Source organism: Dromiciops gliroides, chromosome 5, assembly GCF_019393635.1.
Source record: "Dromiciops gliroides isolate mDroGli1 chromosome 5, mDroGli1.pri, whole genome shotgun sequence".
In the NCBI taxonomy this organism is placed as follows: domain Eukaryota; kingdom Metazoa; phylum Chordata; class Mammalia; order Microbiotheria; family Microbiotheriidae; genus Dromiciops; species Dromiciops gliroides.
The window spans coordinates 135,039,339-135,064,243 of NC_057865.1; the positions used below are offsets into that span (position 1 = coordinate 135,039,339).

Genomic DNA, 24,905 nt, shown 5'->3' on the forward strand with positions numbered 1-24,905 from the left:
TCTTATTCATCAATATGTCATTAATCAATGTGCCTACTGATTGGACCTGTTCAATTGGTTTATCAGTATAATGAATGTAATATGCAAACATTTCAAATACATGCAGATATCTGTATATGAAAGCAAAACATTACTACAACTGGCCCTCAAACTCATCAGATATGAGGGTTTTCTCTTTCCATTTTGCATAAGACATGCCAATATTCCTAACATTTCCAACATTGAATCCTGAAAAAATGTAGATGAAAAAGTACTAGTAAATTGAGGAAAAAAGTTCTATGAATAACCTTGCCAGTAGATAATTCTAAATTTGTCCATAACTGTGACAAAAATATGAAAAAAAATTTCATTCAAGTATAAACTATTATTCCTTTGGAGGGTCTACTTTCTGGTGGCCTAAGCCACTGTGGACATTATTTTGAAGTAAAACAAGTTTTATTCTACCTTTCCCTTCAGCTTTTATAGAATAATTATCTTTTCAAAGAGGTATTTCATGAAAAACATATAAAGAATGTTTTGGATCACTACCCAAATTCTTCTAAGAAGTTCCCAGGAGGTCATCTAGAGGTATGCTATCTATGAAACCCAGTAAAACCTTCCATGGCCTGTTAATACCAAACATCTTGCCTTTGAAAAACTGGAGAAAAGAAATGTTGAAACTTTCTCCATTAAAATCTCAAATTGTAATTAGTTACTGTGCTTTGTTGGTTATTGAAATCTCCACAAAGACATGGCAAACTCTTAGTTCAATACTTGGGATTGGTAGGGTGGGGGAAATCATGTTATAATCACATAAGAAGTTAATTAAATGTTACTTTTGCATTAACTGGTAAAAAAATATTTAATAAAAAATACATCAGCCTTTCTTTCTGAGCACAGTGGAAAAACTGTGCAACCATACCAAATAGTATATATGAGAGGTGCAATGGTAAATATAACCTAACACCCCCATTTGACAACATATGTGTGAGCTAATATAAAATGCCATTAGATTTTTATTAGACTTATAATCCAGTCCCAACCTGTCTCCAGTTGCCAAGATAGCCAACTACTTTGAAATACTGGGAAATTAAACACATATAACATTACAATTATCATATATTTTGTTGGGGGCAAATATATCATGTTACATTACTTTTAAATTCTTATTCATAAAAATCAGTGTCTACATCCATGAAAATGTGATGTATGATTAAGAGTTCACACTAAAATAATAAAAACATCTAGAATTTTAAAATCTGCACTGAGACATTCTCAGATTAATATGTATTTTAAGTGAAACAATGCAAAGCTTTGTATTTAATGGCAAGAAGTAGAAATAGTTAAACTCCTAAAAATTATTTGCAAAGTATTTAAACACACTTTTCATAATAGCATAAAATATAATCAGGAACTTCTGCTCAGACATTCATTTACACAAACTTTGGTACACACATTATTACAGTGAGCAAAGATTTCCTCCATTTACTCCTATTAAACAATATCCATTCCAAAATAATACATCCAAATGTTAGAATGATACTATCAAAAACCCACCTCCCACAGGCATCCCTTCCCCTTGAACAAGAAAGAATACCACTCTAATGAAGCCAAGTCATTCACTTCTCAACACAGGATCCCAACCTCATGTAACCAGCAATCCTGAAACTCCCATTGACCCTACATTTGAAAAGGAAGTTGCAGTTTTTAAATACCCTAATTCATGTATTTGTCATTAAACATGGTAAAATAAAATCAATAAGATTTTTTTTAAAGTTGCTCTGAACCAGTTCTCTCTTTTTTCTTCTGTTTTTCAATGACAATATTTTCCCCCCTCAGATATACTACAACTGTGTTTGAATGAAGATTTCCTTCCCATAAACTCATAATCTCAAACCCGGGTCTTCTACACCATTCCATCTCAGTTCTGGAGGATACAATGTGTCCCCTCTGAAGTTGCACTGAGAATAAGTAATTCAACTGGTTACTTTTATGTAAATAGAGCTTCTACCATTCCCATGTAACTGCATGGATGGCTTTCCTATGTGGAATATGAGAACTGGGCTAAAATGTTACCATTAATGTCACTGCTGGATTTTATTATTTCTTAGATAGGTTAGGGGTGCCGGAGAGGATAAAGTAGATCACCACAAAGTTCCTGCCTTTTTCACACATATGAAAAGTAATTTGTGGAGAAAAAAAACAAATCATAAAAAAAAGATCTTTAAAATGAGGTTATTTCAGGAAAGTTTTACATTTGGCAAAAATAATAAACTGTTGTATTTCAGACTCAGAAAAGAAAACCATATGAGGTTTGTTCCCAAAGAAAATATATTCTCATCTCAAATTCATTTGGGGACCATAAATTTAATCATGTTTCCAGGCCCTCTCAGTGGTTTCTGGATTGTGTAGATCAGTGGTCTATAATTCCATGCCACACAAAAACTAAGCCCCAGAAGGTACCTCTCAGGAGCCCTCTATAGCCTACCAGCACCAGCGAATATACTTAGGATCACTTGAAAACAGAGCTCTAAAGATGGGGTATAAACTAATTACATAAGGTTTTAGGTTTCTGTTGTTAAAGGTGGGAGAAAGGGATAGAGGTTTTTGGGGGGGGGGCAGGGGGGTATTGTTTTAAACTCACCAATCTTATTCTGCCTTCTGAAAAATTATTTGAAACCTGCACAACTGCTGCCTCAGGCAGTTTATTAAAAGTTTTATTTTTTTAAATCTATTTAAAATGTTGACTACATCATATATGCAATGCCAAAGTATTTTTTAAAACACTTCCCCAGGACAAACACACCCAAGAGGGACTACAAACTAGCTGGAGTAGCAGCAAAAGCTTCTTTGGCAAACTGCAGCAGTTGTGTTGGCAGCTTTGGAGTTTTTCTACATTTGTCACTTAGATACAACCCTGAAGAGCGAAGAGCTGTCTAAGACTGCTTTGTTTTCTTCAACACCATTTTACTGTGACTTTGCTTTCACAGAAGAATTTTCACATTTTAACCTATTTGTGAATAAAGTCCCATGTAAATCTCTCAAGAGAGTTTTATACAAAGATCTTTTTATGGCTATTGAGTCCAAATGTGTTTCCTGCATAAATTTTTGTAGTGAGTGACCTTGTAAACTTCTGCAATCTCCCCGAATATAAAATTATTTCCTTCTCTTGTAAAGAGATAGCAGTTCTGGTTTTGAATTCAAGATGTCCTACATATAGATACACAGTGTTTTTCCTCTGTATATTACTACATATATTCATCTACCAGCATTATGATCTTCTTTATGAATTTGGCCCAAAGGACAGGAATAATGCTTTACTAACCTGCAGTGGTCTCTGTTTATCACTGCCCTTAGGAGATTTCAATCCACTTGTTTGCTGCTGTAAGAGAAGTTGTCTTGCTGCCTGTAGTGCCTGAAAATAAAAAAAAAAAAGGAAAACTGTCTAAATATTTTGTTTAAAGATAAGTTGACCATTGTTTTTTCTCCTACCCTTAAAAGACATCCACAGAATGAAACTTCACCACCTCTTTTTTGAGATGTTCTTTTTCTTTTAAAATATAAAAAAAATACCCACATATTAAAAATTTGGATGTACATGTAATCCTGCAGGAAATAAAGTTAATTTGTTTAAAGTGCTTGAAGAGGAAAAATCATAAATTGCATCAATAGACTCATTTCCACAAGGAACTTGTCTTTTGAGTGTTCAACTAAAATGCCCACTCCCTTGTAAATTATCATTCAATTTGCATTTTCATATTACAATTTTGAAGCAAAAGCAGTAGACTTCAAGTGTTACCGGAAGCTGTAATTAAATTTGACAAATCAACATCAGATTATCTTGAAAGTGAATTAATAAGGATTTTCACCGAAGATTAAAAACACTTTTTTGTACTTACAATTCAAGGGGAAACCTCTCCTTTGACAAAATAAAGTGCAGTTTTAATGCCAAATAAAATTGAGTGGTTTCATTTGCATTCTTAGCAAAATCAGAGAACAAAGAAATTACCACTCAACCAATCAGGTTTGTTTCTGTGTATGACAGTATACCAATCAAAACAGAAGATGTTTTCATTTATTTTTATGTTTTCATTCCAACTCAGCAAAATAAAACTTAGCATGAGAAAATAATGTAAGTATATCCTTTATTGGAAAAAAGAAGCAGTTTGAGTGAATTTCCTCTATAAAGTTCTTATAGTAAAATAAGTGCTAAAAGAGAGATATCGTGAGATTTGGGGGAGGAAAAAAAGGTAAATAACATGAACTAATTTTAAAGGACATTATGCCAAATCTACTTCAGTAGTTCATTTCCCCCAAATAACTGATCTTTGGAACTAAAAGATACATGATTTTCAAAATTAACAAAAAACAAAAACAAATCATTGTACTACTTTAAAAAAATCATAGTTCCATAAACATACAATGAGACCCTGTGAGTTTTTCAGCACAGAGGAAATAGCATTGGATCAATATTCTCTTATGATAATAAAAATTCTCAACTGATAAAGAAAACTACAATTTTGATTAGAATCAATGATCTGGTTTTTAAGATAGTTTCTAGTATCCATGACAACAGTTGCTTTGACAAGATGTGCATATGGCATTACACTGCCAGCTGGTGTGAACAATGTTTGAACTACTACATTGAGATGCTGAGCAAACAGAAAAAGTTGCCACGTCTTAACCCTCAGGGAAGGCAGTCATCCCCTGATCAATTATGAAAAGACAGAGAGAGGGCTGCTACAGTCTGGCTCCAAGCAAGTTTTCTGAGAAGGCAGGCAGACATAGAAAACCAAAGTAAACAAACTGAATGCACTAGCACCATCTCCTAACAACATTGATTTGTCTCTCCCTAGAAGGATCTGGTACAAGTTTGCAAAACAATACTTTTAGCATTTGGAGAATTTCCCACCACAATCCTCCTATTGTTTTTTTTAATCATATTCTCAAGTAATTATAAGTCAACTGCATTGTTACCAAGGCCATTACATTCAAGTTAATTTAGAATATACATTATCATACATTAGAAGATAAGATCCCAAACCAACATGAATCTTTAAATGTTCCCAAAATAGCTTCTGATCTCCAAACTCAAACTTCATACTAGTGAGGATCATAGATTTAGAGTTGGGGGAAAATATCCCAGTTATTATTCTTCATAATATACTTCTCTCTTTTTAATCACAGTTTGTACAGATGACTAAAAATTGAAAAGGTAACAAAGTCATAGATGTAGAACTGGAAAGTACCTGGGAATCAAAGCATTAGAGAAGGTAGGAACCTTAACGCTCATCTAGTCCAACCCCCTCATTATATGGAAGGGGAAGTGGAGGCCCAGAGAGCAACATTAAGTGCCTTGTCCAAGGTTGGATCTTGGTACTCTTAGAATAGTGATCTTTCCGTTGTTACTTGTTTGTATCTATATTATATTAAATAGCTTGATTGATTTGGGGGTTGAACTTTTTAAACTTTTCTCATTGCACTGACCAGTTTATTTTTGGTACGTTATGAGATAAAACCTTAGTTTGCATTTAATTCTATAGCTGTTGTGATTCTTGAAGGTTTCCAATGGAAATACCCTATTTTTAGTAGGGAAATTCCTATATTATTAAAGTTAGGTCCAATTTTAAAAATAAGTAGCATCTTAAATGAATAAAAGAAAAAGTATTGTCCTTACTGTGTGATAAGTTTAAAATCCACCCATAAAACAAGTTTATTTTTACAACTGAAGATATCAAATATTTTTCTGCAGACACATTGGCAATTAGAATACCATTTTTTTTTTTTGGAGATTTGAGAAGTCTACATATTTTGATGTAAAAATAGTTATTGAATACTTTAATTTTCTATACATTTAAAAAAGTCAAGCCAGTCTCAAATTTGGATCTGAATTATAACATAGCTCTAGATTCAGCTGATACCTACTCTCATTGAACTTTTAGGACATCACTAAAAGAAGGATAGAATGTTAGATTTAGAAGGTATCTTTAAAATCCACCTGATCCAGTATTCCTTTATGGATAAGAAAATGTAGGCCCCACAAGGTAAACTACCTTGCTTGTAATCAGAACAATAGTTATAAATCTAGGAAGTCTCGACCTTAAAGTATGCATTTGAATATAGGCTTTCTACCACTTCCCTGTTACATTAGAAGTCAATACCATTAGAAGTGAAACAAAATATGGCTTTATTTATTAGTGTTACTAGACAGTCAGAAAAGATAAGTAAGCTAGAACATTTCAATACTGAAACCCTTAACCTAGTTCCCCATCTTTACCAGCACAAATAAGCATTAATTCTTACTATTACAAAGAAATAACAAAAAATGAAGCAGCATAAATGTGTACATAAAGTAACCAGCTAAAAAAGTAAAAGCCTATTCTAAAATATCTTGACTTCTGTATGCAGGCACAGGTATCTTTGAAAAAGAAGAGGCTCATCTATTAATGTAAACGCTTAATGAAAATAAATACTTTCCTATTTTAACATTCTTTTTTGTGGCAATGGAGATTGCTACAATAAAACATTAGTGATGTACAGAGGATAATTCTGCAAGATCAGAAGAGATGTAAAACTAGTAAGGAGAAACCACTGAAAAATGTGTTTTCCAACAGCAAGTTGCATCATGTGACACATATTTATCAAAATTCTGGTTAACATTTTAGTACTCTAACAGCTGCTGAGAAATACCTTTTATACTTTAGGCAACTTATTACTGGTACTATTACATTTTAATATTATGATGGCAAATCATTTCCATCAATGGTATATAATATAAATATGTTAGATGATGAATTGAGTAAAATATTCATCATGGAACACACTTCTCTGTGTCAATTTTTTAGCAGAGAAAAACAAACTGCAAGAACCATTCATAAACTTCTTTGTGCCATTTAGATGATATGTAGCCTAAAGAAAAATTTAACTAAAGCAACGGCCAAGAGATATTTACAGATTTTCCTATTCAAAATGACTGAGTCTAATTCAAATGAACAACAGCAAGAGAGACATTTCTAAGGCATCCAAGCCATATCCAATATCCAACAACACATTTGTTTTGAATTAAGGGAGCACTTTCCTTAATGAAGTTATCTAATTTTAGTAAAATTGAAGAAAAATTTAAAATAGAAATGACGGAATCTAGTAATAGAATGAGGTTAAGCTTAAATATTTTGATAAAATGAAAATGTTTATAGATTGCACCTATAAAATTGCTGGGGGAGGTAATAAAATATACCCATGTACAAGCCATATTGCTATATTCATTAGAAATATTATTTCTTACATTACTGTGCAATCTAAGCCCTGTTTAACTATAGAAAGAAGAAAAGTTAAAATGTTTCACTCATTATAAACTGAATTCAGAGACCAATATGTAACTTTTGTAAGCCTATAAGAGGCACTATGGAACTGTGGGAAAAGCTCATCTGATGCCAACAACCTGTGTCACCTTCTCACTTAAATTCTCTAAGACTCAGTTTCTTCATTTGTAAAAATAAGGGAACTGTATTAGACAACTTCTGAGTTCCTTTCTAGCTCAAGAAATATGATTTCATAGGAATTTACCCAGGTCACTAATAAAGTTTCACTGACTACCTTCTAACGATAAACATGTTGGCTAATGGCAGTGAGAACTTTTATCCATATTACAAGAGTTTTAAAATAGTATAACATCTATTTAAAAAAAATAAAATGTATAGTGCACCTAATATATACAAATCATTTCCTTATTTTTCAAAGTAAATATATGTGTTTTTTGGAAAAACAGATGTCACTCCTATCTTTCCCCATAAAAATAGGAATGTTTAACCTATCAGCCTGTTGCATTTGAGACGTTAAAATGAAAAATGACATCTACGCCCATTAATATCTTCAATGTATAAACAGCACAGCGTGACACATTCTTGAGAGCTGAAGGCTACAAAATCTCTCTGGAACATAAATAACAAAGCACTCAGAAGCATATTTGATGTTGATATTCATCTCTGAGAAAAACACTGCTGCCTAGGCTTCTTATGAAAATAGATGCAGCCCAAATGGATCTCCTGTAATTGGTTTCAGATAGCGAGGTCAGAAGAAATATGATACAAGAAACTATTATGTGGAACAGGCAAAAATGAGAGTGTTACACAGGCGCTCCCCAGTTGTACTGACAAGGGGTGTATACTTTGCAGATAACCAGGACCAAAAAAAAAAAAAAATGCCAGAAGGACTCCAGATTCTTTCTCCTCACACTCACGTATTGTAAAATTTAACATTTTACTTTGAATGCCGAACATAAAAACAAGTTTTTCAAACAGAATTTCATATATTATAATTAGCTGCACAAGTGTGAATGATAAAAAATGCATGTGTTCTTACAAAGAACATGCATTCCTTTTCAGTTTGGATTTTCCTAGCATTAATTTACTACTAAACAAAAAAGGAACAACAACAAAAGTAAATGTAATCAAAAGTATCATGGTGCTATTTAATAGAAGAAAATCAATCACTTAAATGTTGGGGACCTGTTTTCAAATACCAATCTGTTGGACTGAAGTGATGCATCTATGGTTACAGACCCTGCATTTCATCATGACTGATACCTAATTAGACTAGTCTTGTAAAAAGCAGTAGTTAATTGCTACAAAATATCTTTGTAATAATTATTAATCTTTTGTTTCATGTCACTAATTCTGTAATTTAAAAAAGTTACACACAACTATATATCATCTAAAAGTGAAAACATTAATTTTATAATATAGCTTTTACAACAGAATCATCCAAATTGTGGTTATTCCATTGGGTTATGCTTCTGTTGCTTTATGAGACAGTGGCATGAGGCCACCATTGAAGAAATAATATAAACTCTCTGAGGTTGAGATCAGTGTCTTATTTTTCTTTGTAGATCCAGTTACTAAGACAGTGATTTACATGTAACAGTTGCTCATGGTAAAGTTAGAATTAACAAGGTAAGGTGAAAAATTCTGTGCCATTTACTCCAGGACATTGTGGCCCATCTCCAGACTCTATTGAGGAAAAGATTGCTAACCTAGGCCAAGTTCCAGTCATCCCTAATCTGAAAGAGCCAAGGTCTGTTCTCCTTTTTTTCCTTTTTTGGCAGGGCAGTGAGGGTTAAGTGACTTGCCCAGGGCCACATAGCTAGTAAGTGTCAAGCGTCTGAGGCTGAATTTGAACTCAGGTCCTCCTGAATCCAGGGCTAATGCTTTATCCACTGTGCCACCTAGCTGCCCCAGTCTGCTCCACTTCTATAGGTTTAGGTGCTGACCAATCATTGGACTAGGAATTGCTCTAAGCCTTAAAATTTCATTCTCAGAATCTAATCCTCTAGAAATGTACCCAAATAAGGGATTAACTGTTATCATCATAGTCGAGGGGTACTCAGAAACTACCTAGTCCAACTGTGCTCCTTTTGCGGATGAGAAAACAGAAATTCAGGGAGTGATATTCCCAGGTGGGAAGTACAAGAACCAAGGTTACAAACGAAGTTCTCTGACTCAATATTTAGCAGTCTTTCTGGTGAACCTCGGTGTGGCTGTAACACATCTTCAGCTTGGAATCTTAGTCTGGAATCCACACCAGAGTTGGGCACTTGATACACATAAAGGAGTCTATTTAATTGTTGGACAGCTCGAAGTATAAGGAAGTTTTCCCCTCTTTTATTGAAAAACAATAAGTAGACATTTTAAAACAAAATATGTCCAAAACAGGACTCAGTATCTTTCCCCTAAATTCTCCCACCATCAATGTAGGATTTTTACTGATGAGGGCAACATCCCCCCCCCCCCCCAGTCCCTCAGGCTGGCAACCTGACCTAAGAATTATCCTAGATTCATCACTGTTTCTCATCCCCTATATCCAATCTGTTGCCAACACCTGTTCATTTCACCTCAACAACATCTCTCATTCACAGTTCCTTCTCTCCTCTAACACTGCCACCACTCTAATGCAGGCCCTCAAGCAAAATGATTTTCCTAATGTACAGGTCTGATCATATTGCTCTACTCGATAACCGCCTCTTTCACCTCTAGGATCAAATACAAAATGCTTTTTTGACATTCATAGCTCTTCAAATCTAACCTTCCCCACCTATCACCTTTCCAGATTTCTCCCACCCAAATCATGTATGCTTTGATCCAGTGACACTGGCCTCCTTGCTGTACTAGATCTGTGTGTGTGTGTGTGTGTGTGTGTGTGTGTGTGTGTGCCTCTGTATATCATCTCAACCCCATGCATTTTCTCTGGATGTCCCCCATACTTGAAATACTCTCCCTTCTCAACTCTGTCCCCTGACTTCTCTGGCTTCCTTTAAGTCCCAACTAACATTTCATCTTTTACTGGAAACCTTTACCAATGTCTCTCAATATTAGTCCCTTCCTTCTGTTAATTACTTCATATTTCTCCAGTAAATAGCTTATTATATGTCTATATATGTGTATGTGTATATATGCATACATACATACACACATACATGTTTGTTTGCATGTTGACTCCTATATTGGACTGTGAGCTCCTTCAGGGCACAGACTTTCTTTGTATCTTTTTTGTAACTCTAGCCCTAAACATGGTGCTTGGCATATATTAGATTCTTTTTTTTTTTTTAAGTGAGGCAATTGGGGTTAAGTGACTTGCCTGGGGTCACACAGCTAGTAAGTGTCAAGTGTCTGAGGCTGGATTTGAACTCAGGTACTCCTGACTCCAGGGACGGTGCTCTATCCACTGCACCACCTAGCTGCCCCTATTAGATTCTTAATAAAAGGTTATTGATTACTGAACAAAAAAAATCTTACTTCCTATAATATTTTAATTCATACATTTTGTTTTGACATGTTAATCACTTCTCAAGAAACACAACTCTCATAATAGTACCTTTCCATGAAGTTAAGCAAAAGTAATGTAACATTTGTGATCAATATTACAAATATATTTTTATTCTTATGCTTGACGATTTCTTAATAGCAAAGAAAGTACATTAAAATCATTCAGAATCAACAATTGGCCACTGTTTCTTAAACACTGTCTTTTTAGGTAGTCTTTTAAATATTATTTCCATCATTGGGAATATTGCCCTTCAAACAAGTCCTCCAGTGTTTCTCTGAATTCTTCATATGTACTATTATGGAACCAACAATATTCTATTATAGTCATATACCACAATGCATCTGGTTATTCAACAACTGTTGAGCACATAATTTGTTTGTAGCTTTCTTACTACAAATGATACTTCTTTGAATATTCTGGTACATATGGGACTTCCTATAATTTCTATCGATTGGTCTTAGTTCTGCCTTTTGGAACAAACATAATGAGTCAAAAAATGACATAACAATCTTACAGTTATTTGGAGACAACTATCATGTCTCTCCTAAGTTTTTTCTTATCCTGGATAAATCTCTCTTGTTCTTTTCATCCATATTTGTATGAAATAGTTTTGAATCTCTTCATTATCCTTTCCCCTCTTTTATGACCTGTGTGTTCCAATTTGTTAATGTCCTTTCTAAATGTTTCACTCAGAACTGGACACGGCATTCCATGTAGTCTAACCAGGATAGTGGAAAGCAAGGATTTATGTTAGTCACATAGCCATACAGAAGGAGAGGTTAGAGAGAGGGTATTTGCTGGAACAAGTTAATGAAGGAATCATAAAAGTTATGGGATGGAGAGTAGAGGTAGAAATGTAACAGTTTATAATCTGAAAAAAAGAAGGGAATCTGATGGAACTCTCCCTGGATGATTTAGTCTAAGAAGAGCAAGTGATGTAATCTGCTCAGAACAAAGAGGGATAGTACTGGTGTTGTGGGTTTGGAAAGAATTTTAAAAGGGCTACCAAGAGGAATTCTCTATCAGGCAAACTACCCAACTGAAAGTAAAGAACCAACTGAACTTAGAATGAGTATGCCAGAAAGGATAGTTTTGTGACTTTCTGGAAATGCTCAGAGTGGTCTAGGAATGAAAACTGGAAAGAAACAATGGGTAGAGACTGGCAAGTTGCATAAAATGGAAAGTAAAAAATAGGGATTTTTTTTTTGCACAAAATTAACTTCTGGTAAATTTTAATGAATTAATGTCAGCCCATAGTGAGTTGGATAAATATCTTATTTTTATCTTATGATCATCGGCTCAGGAACTCATAACTGGAGGTGACCTTTAAGGTCATTAAGAACAAGACTCTCATTTCACAGATAAGACAATGGAGGCTCAGCAAACTTAAATGATTTGCCCAGGGTCACACTGCTAGATAAGTGCCTAAGTTAAGATTAAAGTCCAGATCTTACAGATCTGAGGCTCAGTATTTTAGCCACTACAGTATGCTACCTATTTTCCATGTAATATTTAAAGTGAGTTTCATGACATCCTGATACACACTGATGTTACATGTCTACTTTTGGAAAATTGATTTTTAACCTCAGTCATAAGCTTTCTCCTTCACTTACTAGGAGGGAAAATACTATTTTAGCTTCTTCACTCCAACACTGGCTCCCTAGCTTCCAACCCTAACAAGGAATTATCTCCAGGGATTGTATATTCTAGGCAGGAAACTGAAAAGTTTGGCAGAAGTGGGTTACAGTGGAAGTGTTTCCATCAGTACTTAAAGATTTTAATAGATAAAGAACCAACAAAAAAATGGATATCAGAAATGAGATGGCTAAAAGACAGTGATAGAGAATGAGATTTGGCTTTCTGGAGCATAGTTCAGCATAAAAGAGTTTTGGACATTTAAGTGTATGTTCCATCTAAAGATGAAGGAAAAATGTCCTGATCTAGTGGCATGTTCATCTGAGTACAAGGGCTAAGAAAGAATGACCAGAAAGCCAACTAACACAGAAGGTACTGAGGAAGAAATGATATTCATTACCTCAATAGTCTGTGAAACATTAGGAGAAGGTAGTAATTTAGACTTGGTATGTTTATTCATGGAAGTAAACAAAATGTTATGGGTAAAACAGTGTAATGGGGCTCATGATTGAAATGCTACAATATAAAGACATATACCTTCTTCAAAAATAATACATTTGGCAAGATCATTCATCACTGTGCTTCAAGAAGGTACACACGTGTATGAAGATCTATGAACCTTACCAGGTTGATGCGCATGATGAAGAACATTTGCATAGGAAAAAGGGAAAGAGAAAATGCCGTGATATTTTGGCAGAAATATACTATAGATCATACAGCCAAATATTAGAAAAGATTAGATGAAAGACTTTTAATTATTTAATCCTCTGCTGTAGGCTATTTTCTAACAGAAGGAAGACATATGATAAATGACATAACTTAAATATTTAACCTTCAGAAGGTAGAGGAAGTAACAAGAGGAGTTATTATACCTGACCTAATTCTAACCAAAAGCAGGACCTTACAGAAGAAGTGAAAATCATGACAACTTCAGATAAAGTGACTGTGTCATCTCAAAAAAATTGTAAAAGAAACAGGAAAGAGAACACTGAAGTTAGTCTGACACATATCCTAGATTGTAGGAAAACTGGATTTCAGGGAAAACAAATATGATTCTTTGGCTAGAGAACTCAAAAAGGCAAAAGATCCAAAAGGGATGGGAAAAACAAAATGCTAAGCACAAATGAACTCAATAAAGAAGAAAAAGGGGAAAAATTTTGAATAGATTGATGCAGCTGTATTGGGAACTCTGGTGAGTTCATATCTAAAAAGAAATTAAAACCATTTTGAAAGATACATAAGGAGGGATGGATTTTTAAAAGTGGCATCAGGCACAATTCTAAGAACATATCAGAAAGGCAAAAGCCCATGACTTAATCATTTTGAAAAATTAGGCAAGTGTTGCAGGCTAAATATAGTCAGATTTCAGGAAAGCATTTGAGAAAAATTTTCACAAGACAGAGTAAGATAACTGAATGGTCTTAGAAGTAGACTGAATAAATGAATGACAACACAGAGGGAGGTCTCTAGATGCATGCTGTAGGGAGTTATCTGCCCTTTTTTATTTTAAATATAATTATTTGCAACACTCAGTTGGTAAGATAATCAATTTTTTTACTGGATTGAATGAGACTAGAAATGATAGCTGCTACAATAGATAACTGGGCCCTAAAAAGTTGGGAAGCAATGTGGTATGGTATGAATTGTCAATCTAAAGATCTGGCTTTAAGTTCCAGTTCTACCTGTTAATAGCTGTGTGCCTTTGAGAAAGCTATTTAATCTCTGGGCCTCAGGCTTCTCATCTTTAAAGCTTTCAGTATTTTATTATTTTCCAGTTACATATAAGGATAGTTTTTAACATTTATTTTCATAGGATTTTTAGTTCCAAATTTTTTCCCATCCTCCCTTCCCTCCCTCCTCCCCAAGACAGAAAGCAATCTAATATAGGTTATATATTTGCAATCACATTAAACATATTTCTGCATTAGTCATATTGTGAAAGAAGAGTCAGAGCACAAGGGAGAAACCTCAAAAAAGAAGGGGAAAAAAGCCACCCAAAAGTAGAAACAGCATGTTTTAATCTGCCTTCATAAACCACAGTTCTTTTTTCTGGATGTTGAGAACATTATGAAGTTCTTTGAAATTGTTTTGGACCATTGCATTGCTAAAAAAGAACCAAGTCTATCACCATTGTTCATCACACAATGTTGCTGTTACTATATACAATGTTCTCCTGGTTCTGCTCCTCTCAGCCAGCATCAATTCATGTAAGTCCTTCCAGGTTTCTCTGAACTCCTCCTGCTTATCATTACTTTTCACATTCATTTTTTAAAAACTTTGCATTCTAAATTTTCTTCTTCCCTCCCTCCTCATCCTTCCCTATGAAATCCAGCAATTCAATATAAGTCATACAAGTGCAGTTATGCAAAACATCTTCTCATTAGTCAGGTTGTGAAAGAAAATAGACAAAATACCTTTAGAAAGAGGAGCTAACAAAGAAAAATTATACTTCAGTCTGTATTCAGATACCATCAGTTCTATCTCTGTTGATAGTTTACATTTTTCATGCCTCCTTCTGATAGCATCCTGCTCATCATTTCTTTCACAATTACTATTGCTAACTGTATTACCCTCCATCTTATTCCCTCCCCTTGATACTTCCTCTATTTTCTATCTTCCTTCACCCTATACTTCCTTGAGAGTGTTTTGCTTTTTACTGACCCTCTCCCAATCTGCCCTTCCTTCCATTGCCTCTCTTCTCTCCCCGCCCCGCCCCCCCCCCACAATCCCCTTCCCCTTCCACTTCGCCACAGGGCAAGATATATTACTATACCCTCTTGAGTGTGTGTTATTCCCTCTTTTAGCCAATTCTGATGAGAGGCTCACTCACTTCCCCACTCCTTCCCCAACTTCCCCTCTATTCCATAAGCTTTTTCTTGTTTCTTTTATGTGAATAACTTTCTCCCAATCCACCTCTCCCTTTCCCTTTCTTGTAGTGCATTCCTCTTACCCCTTAACTTTATTTTGAAGATGAGGTTTCTCATCTTTAAAGTAAACTCAGATTACACTTCATAATATTTAATGTTTCTTTCACTTAAGACATTCTGTGCTCTTAATATCTTAGAAAATATGAGTCAAATCTAATTGGAATATAATGAGGACAAATGTAAAGTCATTCAATGAAGTTCAAAAATATCAACTATTCATGAAAGAAATGGTAAAAGCAAGGCTAAAATGTAGCACTGCATATGAAAACAACCTCAGGGTTTTAGTGAATTGCAAACATAATATGAGTCAACCATGTGGCATATTAATCAAAAAAGGTAATTAAATCTTAGCTTGCATCATAGAAATATACCATCCAGAACAAATAATTTGTTGGTTCCGCTACCTACTTCATACTAGTCAGACTACATTCAGCTCAGGGCACCACACTTTAGGAAGGATACTGACAAACTAGCCTCAGTCCATAAGGTGACTGAGATGATAAAGGGACATCAACCCATGCTATCTGAGAATTAGCTGAAGGATCAGGCCCATGAACCTGGAGAAGAGAAGAATTGGATTAGGAGCATAATCACTATAATCCAATATTTGAAGGGTGGTTATTTTTAGGGAGGAATTAGATTTTTTTTCTTCTTGACTATGGAAAGCAGAACTATAAACACTGAATAGAAATTACAGGGACACAAAATTCTGCCAAACCTAAGAAAGTATATTTTGATAATGATGTGTCAATAAAATAAAAAAAAAAGCAAGCTGCTTTGTAGAATATGGTATTCTCCATCATTAGTTTTCCAGAAAGAGCTGGAAAACCATTCTCCATGGATATTATAGGACTTCCTGTTTTATGTGGGAGGTCAGGTATAAATAATGTCACTTAAGATTTTGAGTCTATGATTCTATGATGCGGACTACCATCTTGTTGTGTTACTGGTATCAGTGATTTCACTGGCATGGAGAATTCTCTGGGAAGGAAATTCCCTCTTCTATCAATGCAGGTTAGCATTTTCCTAACATCTTATAGTCTTACAATATTGCCTAGAATAGTGATATCAAGCTCATTTATAAATGGGAGGGGGGCACTAAAACCATACATAAGGCTGGATCCCTAGTAAGTGCAATATTGACTTAGAAAACCACATGTTAACATTCTCTTTGTTTTGTTTCTATTTATTTTAAAAAATATTTCCCAATTACATTTTTTAAAGGATTTGGGGGGGGGGGGAGAAGGCCAAAGAGGGTTAAGTGACTTGCTCAGGGTCACACAGCTAGTCAGTGTCAAGTGGCTAAGGCCGGATTTGAACTCAGGTCCTCCTGAATCCAGGGTCAGTGCTTTATCCACTGCACCACCTAGCTGTCCCCAATTACATTTTAATCAGCTGGGCCAGACTCAGGAATCCTGCCTTTGACACCTTTGTACTTAAGCACTAAGTGTTTAAATGATTTGTGAGGAACGCTTTCTTTTTCTCTGGCTCTCTCTCTCTCATACATACATATGTATGTATATGTGTGTGTGTGTTTAAGTGTAAGTATGTCTATGTAAAGTGGGGCTTGAACCAGGTCTGTGGCTGGCTCTCTCTGTATTATATCAACTCCCTGTCTTTTAAGGAATATATCTCTCAAATTATAAACTATTTTAAGCATTCCTCAATCTCACTTTTAGGCAATCACTTAATTCCATTTGCTTCAGATTCCTCATCTGTACCATGAGCTGGACATGGCAAATCACTCCAGTATCTTTGCCAAGAAAACCTCAAATGGCATCACAAAGACTTGGACACAACTAAAAGGAATGAACAACAGCAGCAAAAACTTCTCTGCCAGGGTTCTAGGGACTGGGAAATTCAGGCAAACATGAAATATGGCTAGAAAAAGTTTGTATTCTATTGAGGTCAACATATACATAAATAAAAAATATATACAAAGTTGTTTGAGGGCTAATGGGAGCTAGGGATTTTAAAGGGCAGAGGTGAGGAAGGAGCATATATTCCAGACATGGGAAAGAACACCTATATAGGCACCAAGTAAGAAGGTGGATTCTCATGTATGAACAATGGGAAGTGAATTAATAGAAGTAATTTGAAATAAGTCTGGAAAGCAGACTGTAGTCAGATTGTAATGGGCTTTAAGTAAGGATTTTATATTTTATCCTAATGTTAGTAAGGAGCCACTTGACCTTTTTGAGTGGGGTGTGTGTGATATCATCAGATCTGACTTTAGGAATATTTCTTCGTCAAGCAATGATGAAACTCTTGAACTAGGATAGTGGCCATGTGATTAGAGAGAAAGGGAACAAATGCAAAAAGTATTAGGGAAGCATAACTTGGTTTTCAAGTAGTCCAATGATTTTCAAATTATCTCTCCTGGATCTATTTTCCAGGTCAGCTGTTTTTCCAAGGAGATATTTCATATCACCCTTGAATTTTTTCTTCATTTGGATTTGCTTTACTGTGTCTTGGTTTCTCATAAAGTCATTAGCTTCCATTTATTCAATCCTAATTCTTAGGCAGTCATTTTCTTCTGAGAGTTTTTGTATCTCCTTTTCCATCTGGCTTTTCAAGCTGTTGACTTTTTTTCTCATGACTCCTGCATTGCTCTCATTTCTCTTTCCATTCTTTCTACTACATCTCTAAATCTTCCTTCTGTCTCTCCTACTTTCTCTTCAAAGTCCCTTTTTATTGCTTCCATGGCCTGAGACCAATTCATATTTTTCTTAGAAGCTTTGAATGTAGGGGCCCTGAGGTTGCTATCCTCTTCTGAGGGTGCACCTCGATCTTCCTTGTTGCTAAAGAAACTTTCGGGGCAGCTAGGTGGCACAGTGGATAGAGCACCGGCCCTGGATTCAGGAGGACCTGAGTTCAGATCCGACCTCAGACACTTAACAATTACTAGCTGTGTGACCCTGGGCAAATCACTTAACCCCAATTGCCTCACCAAAAAAAAAAAAAAAAAAGCAAAAACAAAAACAAAAACTTCCGAGAGTTCTCAACTTTCTTTGCTTGCTCATCTTGCTGTCTTTTATTTTACTTTTAACTCCCTCTTACAGTGGGGCCATACTACCAAGCTACACTATCCCAAGCTTCAGAGGGTCCCAGGTGTTTTGGTTTGAGGGAGGGCAGGTTTTTCTCTCACCTGGCCTGTTCTCTGGTCAGAAGATAACCTCAAGCCAACTTTCTAATTAACCAGCCAGCAAAACATTTTGCGCTGTGGTTCTTAGCTCCAATGAGCCTGCACCTCTCCCCCACCTGGGCCTCCTGCTGCTCACAATTTCTTCCTGGTTCCCAGCTGGGGTGGGAATTCCTCCTTAGGTCTCACAGACACCCCTGTAAACCCTCCCTCCCGCCCCTCCCCCCACTCCCCCCCCCCACTCCCCTGGCCAGCTGTTCAGCCCTCTCACCAGACTGTAAGCTTAGTTATAGAAGATGCTAGTGCTGCAGCTTATTTGTAGGCTTGGGGGTAAGTTTCTCTGGTGCAGCGTGCCTGGAGACTGTGTTGGTGTGATCGTGGGGTTGAACTCTACTTGCAGCCCAGTACAGCCCCTTCTAAGCTGTCTTTGGCTGAAAAATAATCTCAGCCCAACTTTTTGTGGATTTTACTGCTCCAGCTATTTGGGGGGTCATTGTATCAGGAGCTCTGTGCATTTAATGTCTTGGCTATGCCCCCAGGAAACATAACTTGGAAAATGCTTAAATATAAGGAGTTTGGGGGGGGGGGTTAAGAAAAAAATGTCTCTGGTGTTTTGAATCTGGGTGATTAGAAGGATGGTGGAACCCTCAACAGAAGTGGGGAAATTAGGAAGAAAGAGTAGAGTTGGGTGTAAAAGATACTGAGTACTGCTTTCATTAAGTCATCCATAGAGAAATGATAAATAATCCGATTTCCTTATCTACAAAATTTGGATAATAATATTTTTTTTGTATCATGAAGAGATTTAGAATTATAAAGAACAATGAAAATGTTAGGTGTTACTGTTATGACAAATAAAACTTTTAACATTTTGTGTAGTCACCCCATAAAAATTAATATATGACACTGAAATTTATAAATTTGTCTTAATCCCCAGAACCCTATTAACTCTTCCAAGTGGATGGCTTCATATGCTTTCTGGTTGATATACTAGGGGTAAGGCAAAGTTTTGAAGTTTTAGGTGCTAGACAGAGGGGTTTACATTGAATCCTAAAGGTAACAGGGGGGCAGCTAGGTGGAGCAGTGGATAAAGCACTGGCCCTGGATTCAGGAGGACCTGAGTTCAAATCCAGTTTCAGATACTTGACACTTACTAGCTGTGTGACCCTGGACAAGTCACTTAACCCTCATTGCCCCACCCCACCCCCCAAAGGTAACAGGGAGGCGCTGGAGTTTACTAAGTATGTGTGTGGCATGACAAGGTCAGAAAATTACTTTGGTAGCTATAAAAAGAATGGTTTGGAATGGGGGAGATGAGGCAAAGGGACCAAATAGGAAGCTACAGCAAAAGGAAAGGTGAAAAATAATAAGAGAGAGGGAAAATGTGAAATATGTTGAGTTTTACCTTTCATTATGTTGCTTTGATGTTGATTTCTCTGAAATTAAAAAAAAGTTGGAAGAGAGTAGAGGTAGATAAAATTAAGGAAGTGATAGTTTTATCACAAACTATTTCATTTATTCGAGAAACTAATTTTATTTTCATAAGAAATATATAGGTTTAAAAACTGGTAAAAAATATTTAGAGAAGTAAGAAAAGAGCATTCAACATATAGAAAATCAAAAGTTTCTGGCACATGGTCTATGCCCAAGTCTAATTTCTCATCTGGAGAAGAATGTTTTCCAAACAGAAGCTTTGTGAAACAAGTCATTAAATGAAACAGTTTGAGTTGCATGAAATGTTGATACCTTTTAAAAAAAAATAGGGCTTAGGTATAGCCTAAATGTGATACAGCATCACAGAAAGACAGAAACCCTGCATTCTCAAAAGCTATATACCCACAGAGGTCATGACCTGGCAGATTCTGCCATACTGAAGAGGCTTCAAATATGGTCCTGGTGAGAGACTCTCCCTTGCTACATGAAACCCCACGTGGATACCTATAGAGAGGCGCACCATCAGCAGGCAGGCTACTAGATGCTGACTCCTGTGGCTGTGGCAATCCATTAAATTAAGAAGAGTGAGAAATGGTCCTCAGTCCTGTGTGGTCTCTTTTCACTTCTGCAGAAGCGATGAATGATGTCATGGTACTGAAAGGGGGCAGAAGATCCTAAGGATTACAATTTTTAGATAATCTATGAGCCTTTATTTAATTATTGGTACTCTAGATGTGAGATGTTTTTCCAGTGACTAAAAAGATGGACAACTGAAAATTTTAATCACATTCATTTTGATGAGAGACTATATTCTAATGAAAAAAAAACCCCACAATGGAAGACTTAAAGAAATTGTGGTTATGTGGAAGGATTGCTCACAGGTTCTCCTTGGAGAGGAAAATAAAGGTAGAAACATCAGCATTCCTTCATGGAATACTTGTCATCTCACTTTGCAGTGCATGAAATCAGCATATTTTAAGCACACACACCCCCTCCCCAGTCCCATGAAGTGCAGTTTATGAGCCAGCATCTGTTCAAAAGAGAATGAAGATGTTGAAAAAAATTGATGAATAATGTGACAAAATCCTCCCAACCAAGCAAACATATACATCCTTAGGATAACAGATTTGGAACTGGGAAGGACTCCAAAGATCATCTAGTCTGACCCTCTTATTTTACAGATGACAAAAATGTGACTGAGAGATTAAATGACTTGCCCAAGGTCACACAGGTAATAAGGAACAGGGTTAGGATTTGAACTTTACAGATTTGGCACAACCTTCCACAGTAGAACGCTGATGCGATACTCAGACAATGGCAATGTGGGCAAAGGATTGGGATAAAGAGTGGTTGGGCATGTTGGAACTCTGTCCAAAGGGCAATAAAACTGCGTATCGCTTAATGCAACAATAGCATTACTATGTCTGTATTCCAAAAAGATCAAAGAAAAGGGAAAATACCTTATTTGCACAAAAACATTTAAAACAGATCTTTTTGTGGTAGCAAAGTATTTGAAACTAAGGGGATGCCCATCAATTAGGGAATGGCTGAACAGGTTGTCAGTATATGATGTTTATGAAAAACTACTTTGCTCTAAGAAATAATGAGCAGGATAGTTTCAGAAAAAACAGGGAGGACGTCTATGAACCGATGTGAAGTGAAGTGAGCAGAACCACAAGAACACTGTATTTAGTAACAACAACAGTGTAATGATGATCATTGGCGAAAGACTTGGGTACTGTGATTAAGACAACAATCCAAGACAATTCCAAAGGACTCATGATGAAAAATGCTATCCACCTCCAGAGAGCAAAATGATGAACTCGTACAGACTGAAGCATATTTTTTTCACTTTCTTTTTTATTGCTTTTTTCCCCTCCAATATGGCTAATATGGAGATATTTTGCAAGATTTTGCATGAATTACTGATATCATATTGCTTGCTTTCTTAATGGGTGGGGAAGGGAGGAAGAAAATGTGAAATTCAAAAACTTTAAAAATGAATGTTAGAAAAAGCAAAAGCTAAAAAATAAAAAGAAAGTACAGGTTGCAATCAAGAAATTAAATGGCCTAAAGGCTTAAAATTATAGACTACTAAGAAACCTAGAAGCAGAGAGGCAGGAAACCATAGAATTGACAAGTACTAGAGTATCACCAAAATAAAAAATGCTTGTATCTGAACAGATAAGAAACAAATAAATGGAAGAAAAAACAGGCCATTAATGTAGTAATACTCATGGGACGTTAAAAAAATGTAAGAGACATCTCTAGTACAGTGAGTAGCTCCTCAATGGTTAAGAATCTAAAAGAGTGAGAAGGTATAGATACATTGTGATCTTTACCAATGGATGAAGAATCCATATTTATGAGGTCATGAATTTAGTGCAGTGTTGAAGGATAGAAATAAATTTAGAACCAAGGTTACTTGGACTCCTAATTCCATAAATGTCCAACATGTTGACATATTCACAAAATAAAGTACACTTTTAATTATCGTATATCGCCAAGAACTATGAATAGGAGAAATACTTCAAATGAAAAATAATCTTCCCAAATCATCGATTTTTAACTCTGTTATCAGCAAATCCTGAGGGTGAAGTTAGAGCTTTGGTCCTTCTATGAGACTGTATTTGGATTGGAGACTTCCTTGCCCTAGAAATTACTGCCATATGGAGAGGCCATAAATACTCTGACACTTCACGAACAATCTAAGAAACCACCACTTTCGTCTTCTGCTACCAATAATACTCACTCACAACATACACCATGTAAGAGCATCTCCCAAGGCTCTGCCTTGGGCCCGCTTTTCTTCTCTTTGGACTCTATCTACTTTAATGATTTCCTTAGCTCCTCTGGTTTTCGATGACCATCTCCAGACAGATGAGTTTCCAAATCCAGCCCTAAACTTTCTCTCGAACTCTAGGGCCTCAGTATCAGTGTTCTCTTGGCTATCTCCACTGGTATGTGCCATCACTATTTCACACTCAAGCTGTCAAAAAAAAAAAATTTCATTCCCACTATACTTACTTCCTTCTCCAAATTTCCCTATTTCAACTGAAGGCACCACCATCCTTCTCATTACCCAGATTCATCACTTCTTCTTCCTCACCTTCCCCCACAACCAGTCAATTGTTAAGTCTTATAATTTTAACTCTATAACATCTATTGCATCTAATAGTATGTTGATTAATAGTATGTTAATTCCTTCCCTCATCACTTCTAACCCATACCTCCCTGTTCTTAGTCTTGTCCATGTTTAACCCGTCTTCCATACAGTGGCCAAAATATTCTTGGGAAGGCACAGGTCTGGCTGTTTTATTCTCCTGTTTAAAAATTGTCAGTCCTCTAGAATAAAGTACAATCTCCTCATTCTATGATTTAAATCATTCCATATATAACTGGGCTCCAAAAATATCTTTTCACACTTATTTTGTATTACTCCCTTTCATGCATTCTGTGTTCAATCCAAATTACCTTATTTTCGATTCTCTGAACCCAGCATTACATCTTTCATCTCTTTACCTTCTCACAGACTGTCTTGCCCTCCTTTCTACCCCTTCTCCCCTCCATACTTACTCTTCATATCAGCCTTTTTTGAAACCCTTAATGACTCAAATAGGTGACACCTATTTTGTGAAGCGTTTTCCTGATCCCTATTCCCTTGTTGTGAGTTGTGAGTTCTGTTCCTTTTGTAATGGGGGAAATGGGGTACGGGTTTGGGGTTAGGGGGTTGGGGTTCTTAGGAATTCCTTTTTAAAGAATTACACCCTCTTGCACACAAAAGTAGTTAGAATAAGGTAGTAGTTTATTTAGGGGCAAGGGAAGGGAAGGGGGCGGGAAGGGAAACAATGAAAGAAATCCTTGGACTTCTCATGGGGAGATAGGCACAAAGCACGTGGCTCAGAGGTACCAATCTCCTCGAGCAGGAGACTGGAAAGTACTTTTATAGAGGACTGATGGGGGTGAACCATCTGCCTGTGGAAAGTTCCTTTAGTGAGGGACTACCATCCCCCACTGACAGTGACTGGAGGAATTAGGTTAGGGGTGGAGGACCATCCCCCACTGGTAGTGACTAGAGGAATTCGGTGAGGGGTGGCTCTCTCTTCAGGACACAAAGACTGCAGCCACACCCAAGGGAGACCAGAATGAAGGGTGGGAATCCGAAGCTAGCTCAGTCCGATTTGGTTCTGCTTATCTCTCTAGGCGTTATCTGTCCTCCAGTTTAGTTTCTCAAGGAGAAGGTTCCTTGATGTGCCCCAGGGAACTTCTGGGGTGCTCTGCACCCCATGACATTTTCTTCAGACGGTCTTCTATTTTCAATCTATGTACATACTGTATTCTTCTTCCCTCCCCTCACAGACTGTAAGCTCCTTCAAGGCAGGACCTATTTTTTTTCCTTTGAATTCCTTGTACCTGCTGCATATTACCCTTGGACACACTAAACACCTAATAATTTTTGTCAAAGTGAATGGAATTGAAATATCTTCAACCTCCTCAATGAAGAAAGAACTATTCTTTTTTTTTTCTTTCTGTAAGCCAAGGAAGTAAGGGTGTGGTTGAGGAGTGGGGAGTGGGAGAAAGCAAAATATTAGAAACAATTGATACTTGATTATTCCAAGTCCGGAGTTGGAAAAAAAAGAGTAGGGTTTGAACACCAGGTTAAAAAATAGAGGAATAACTGTTGAACCTCTAGGAGAAAATCACTGTGGCAAGTATACTGGAAGGTTATAAGGGGATGAGATAAGTAGAGGAAGCATACAGGGCTGGGAAGGAAATTTATATGAATGGAAAAATGGGAGGGAAAGGAAAAGAGGTTAAAGAACAGAATTATAGTACAGGGGCATCTAGCGTTAAAAGAAGATATGGAGACAAGTGGTCATAATTGTTACACCTACCTTCCAAAGCTTTTATCTTTCAGTTTTTACATCTTATAGGTCCCTTTACATTCTGTTAGTGGAAATGACAAG

At 36.3% G+C, this 24,905-nt stretch overlaps 1 protein-coding gene across 4 annotated transcripts in view; it reads right to left on the reverse strand.

Moving 5' to 3' along the window:
* Positions 1-24,905, reverse strand: part of FOXP2 (forkhead box P2) — a 693,998-nt gene that overhangs the window by 158,740 nt on the left and 510,353 nt on the right. For 3 of the 4 annotated variants that reach the window (XM_043967104.1, XM_043967102.1, XM_043967103.1), the window contains one exon: positions 3,305-3,394. In XM_043967104.1, the coding sequence (XP_043823039.1) occupies positions 3,305-3,394 (90 nt within the window). Of the gene's footprint in view, positions 1-3,304; positions 3,395-24,905 lie in introns of those variants that run through there. The other variant, XM_043967105.1, reaches the window with a different exon arrangement.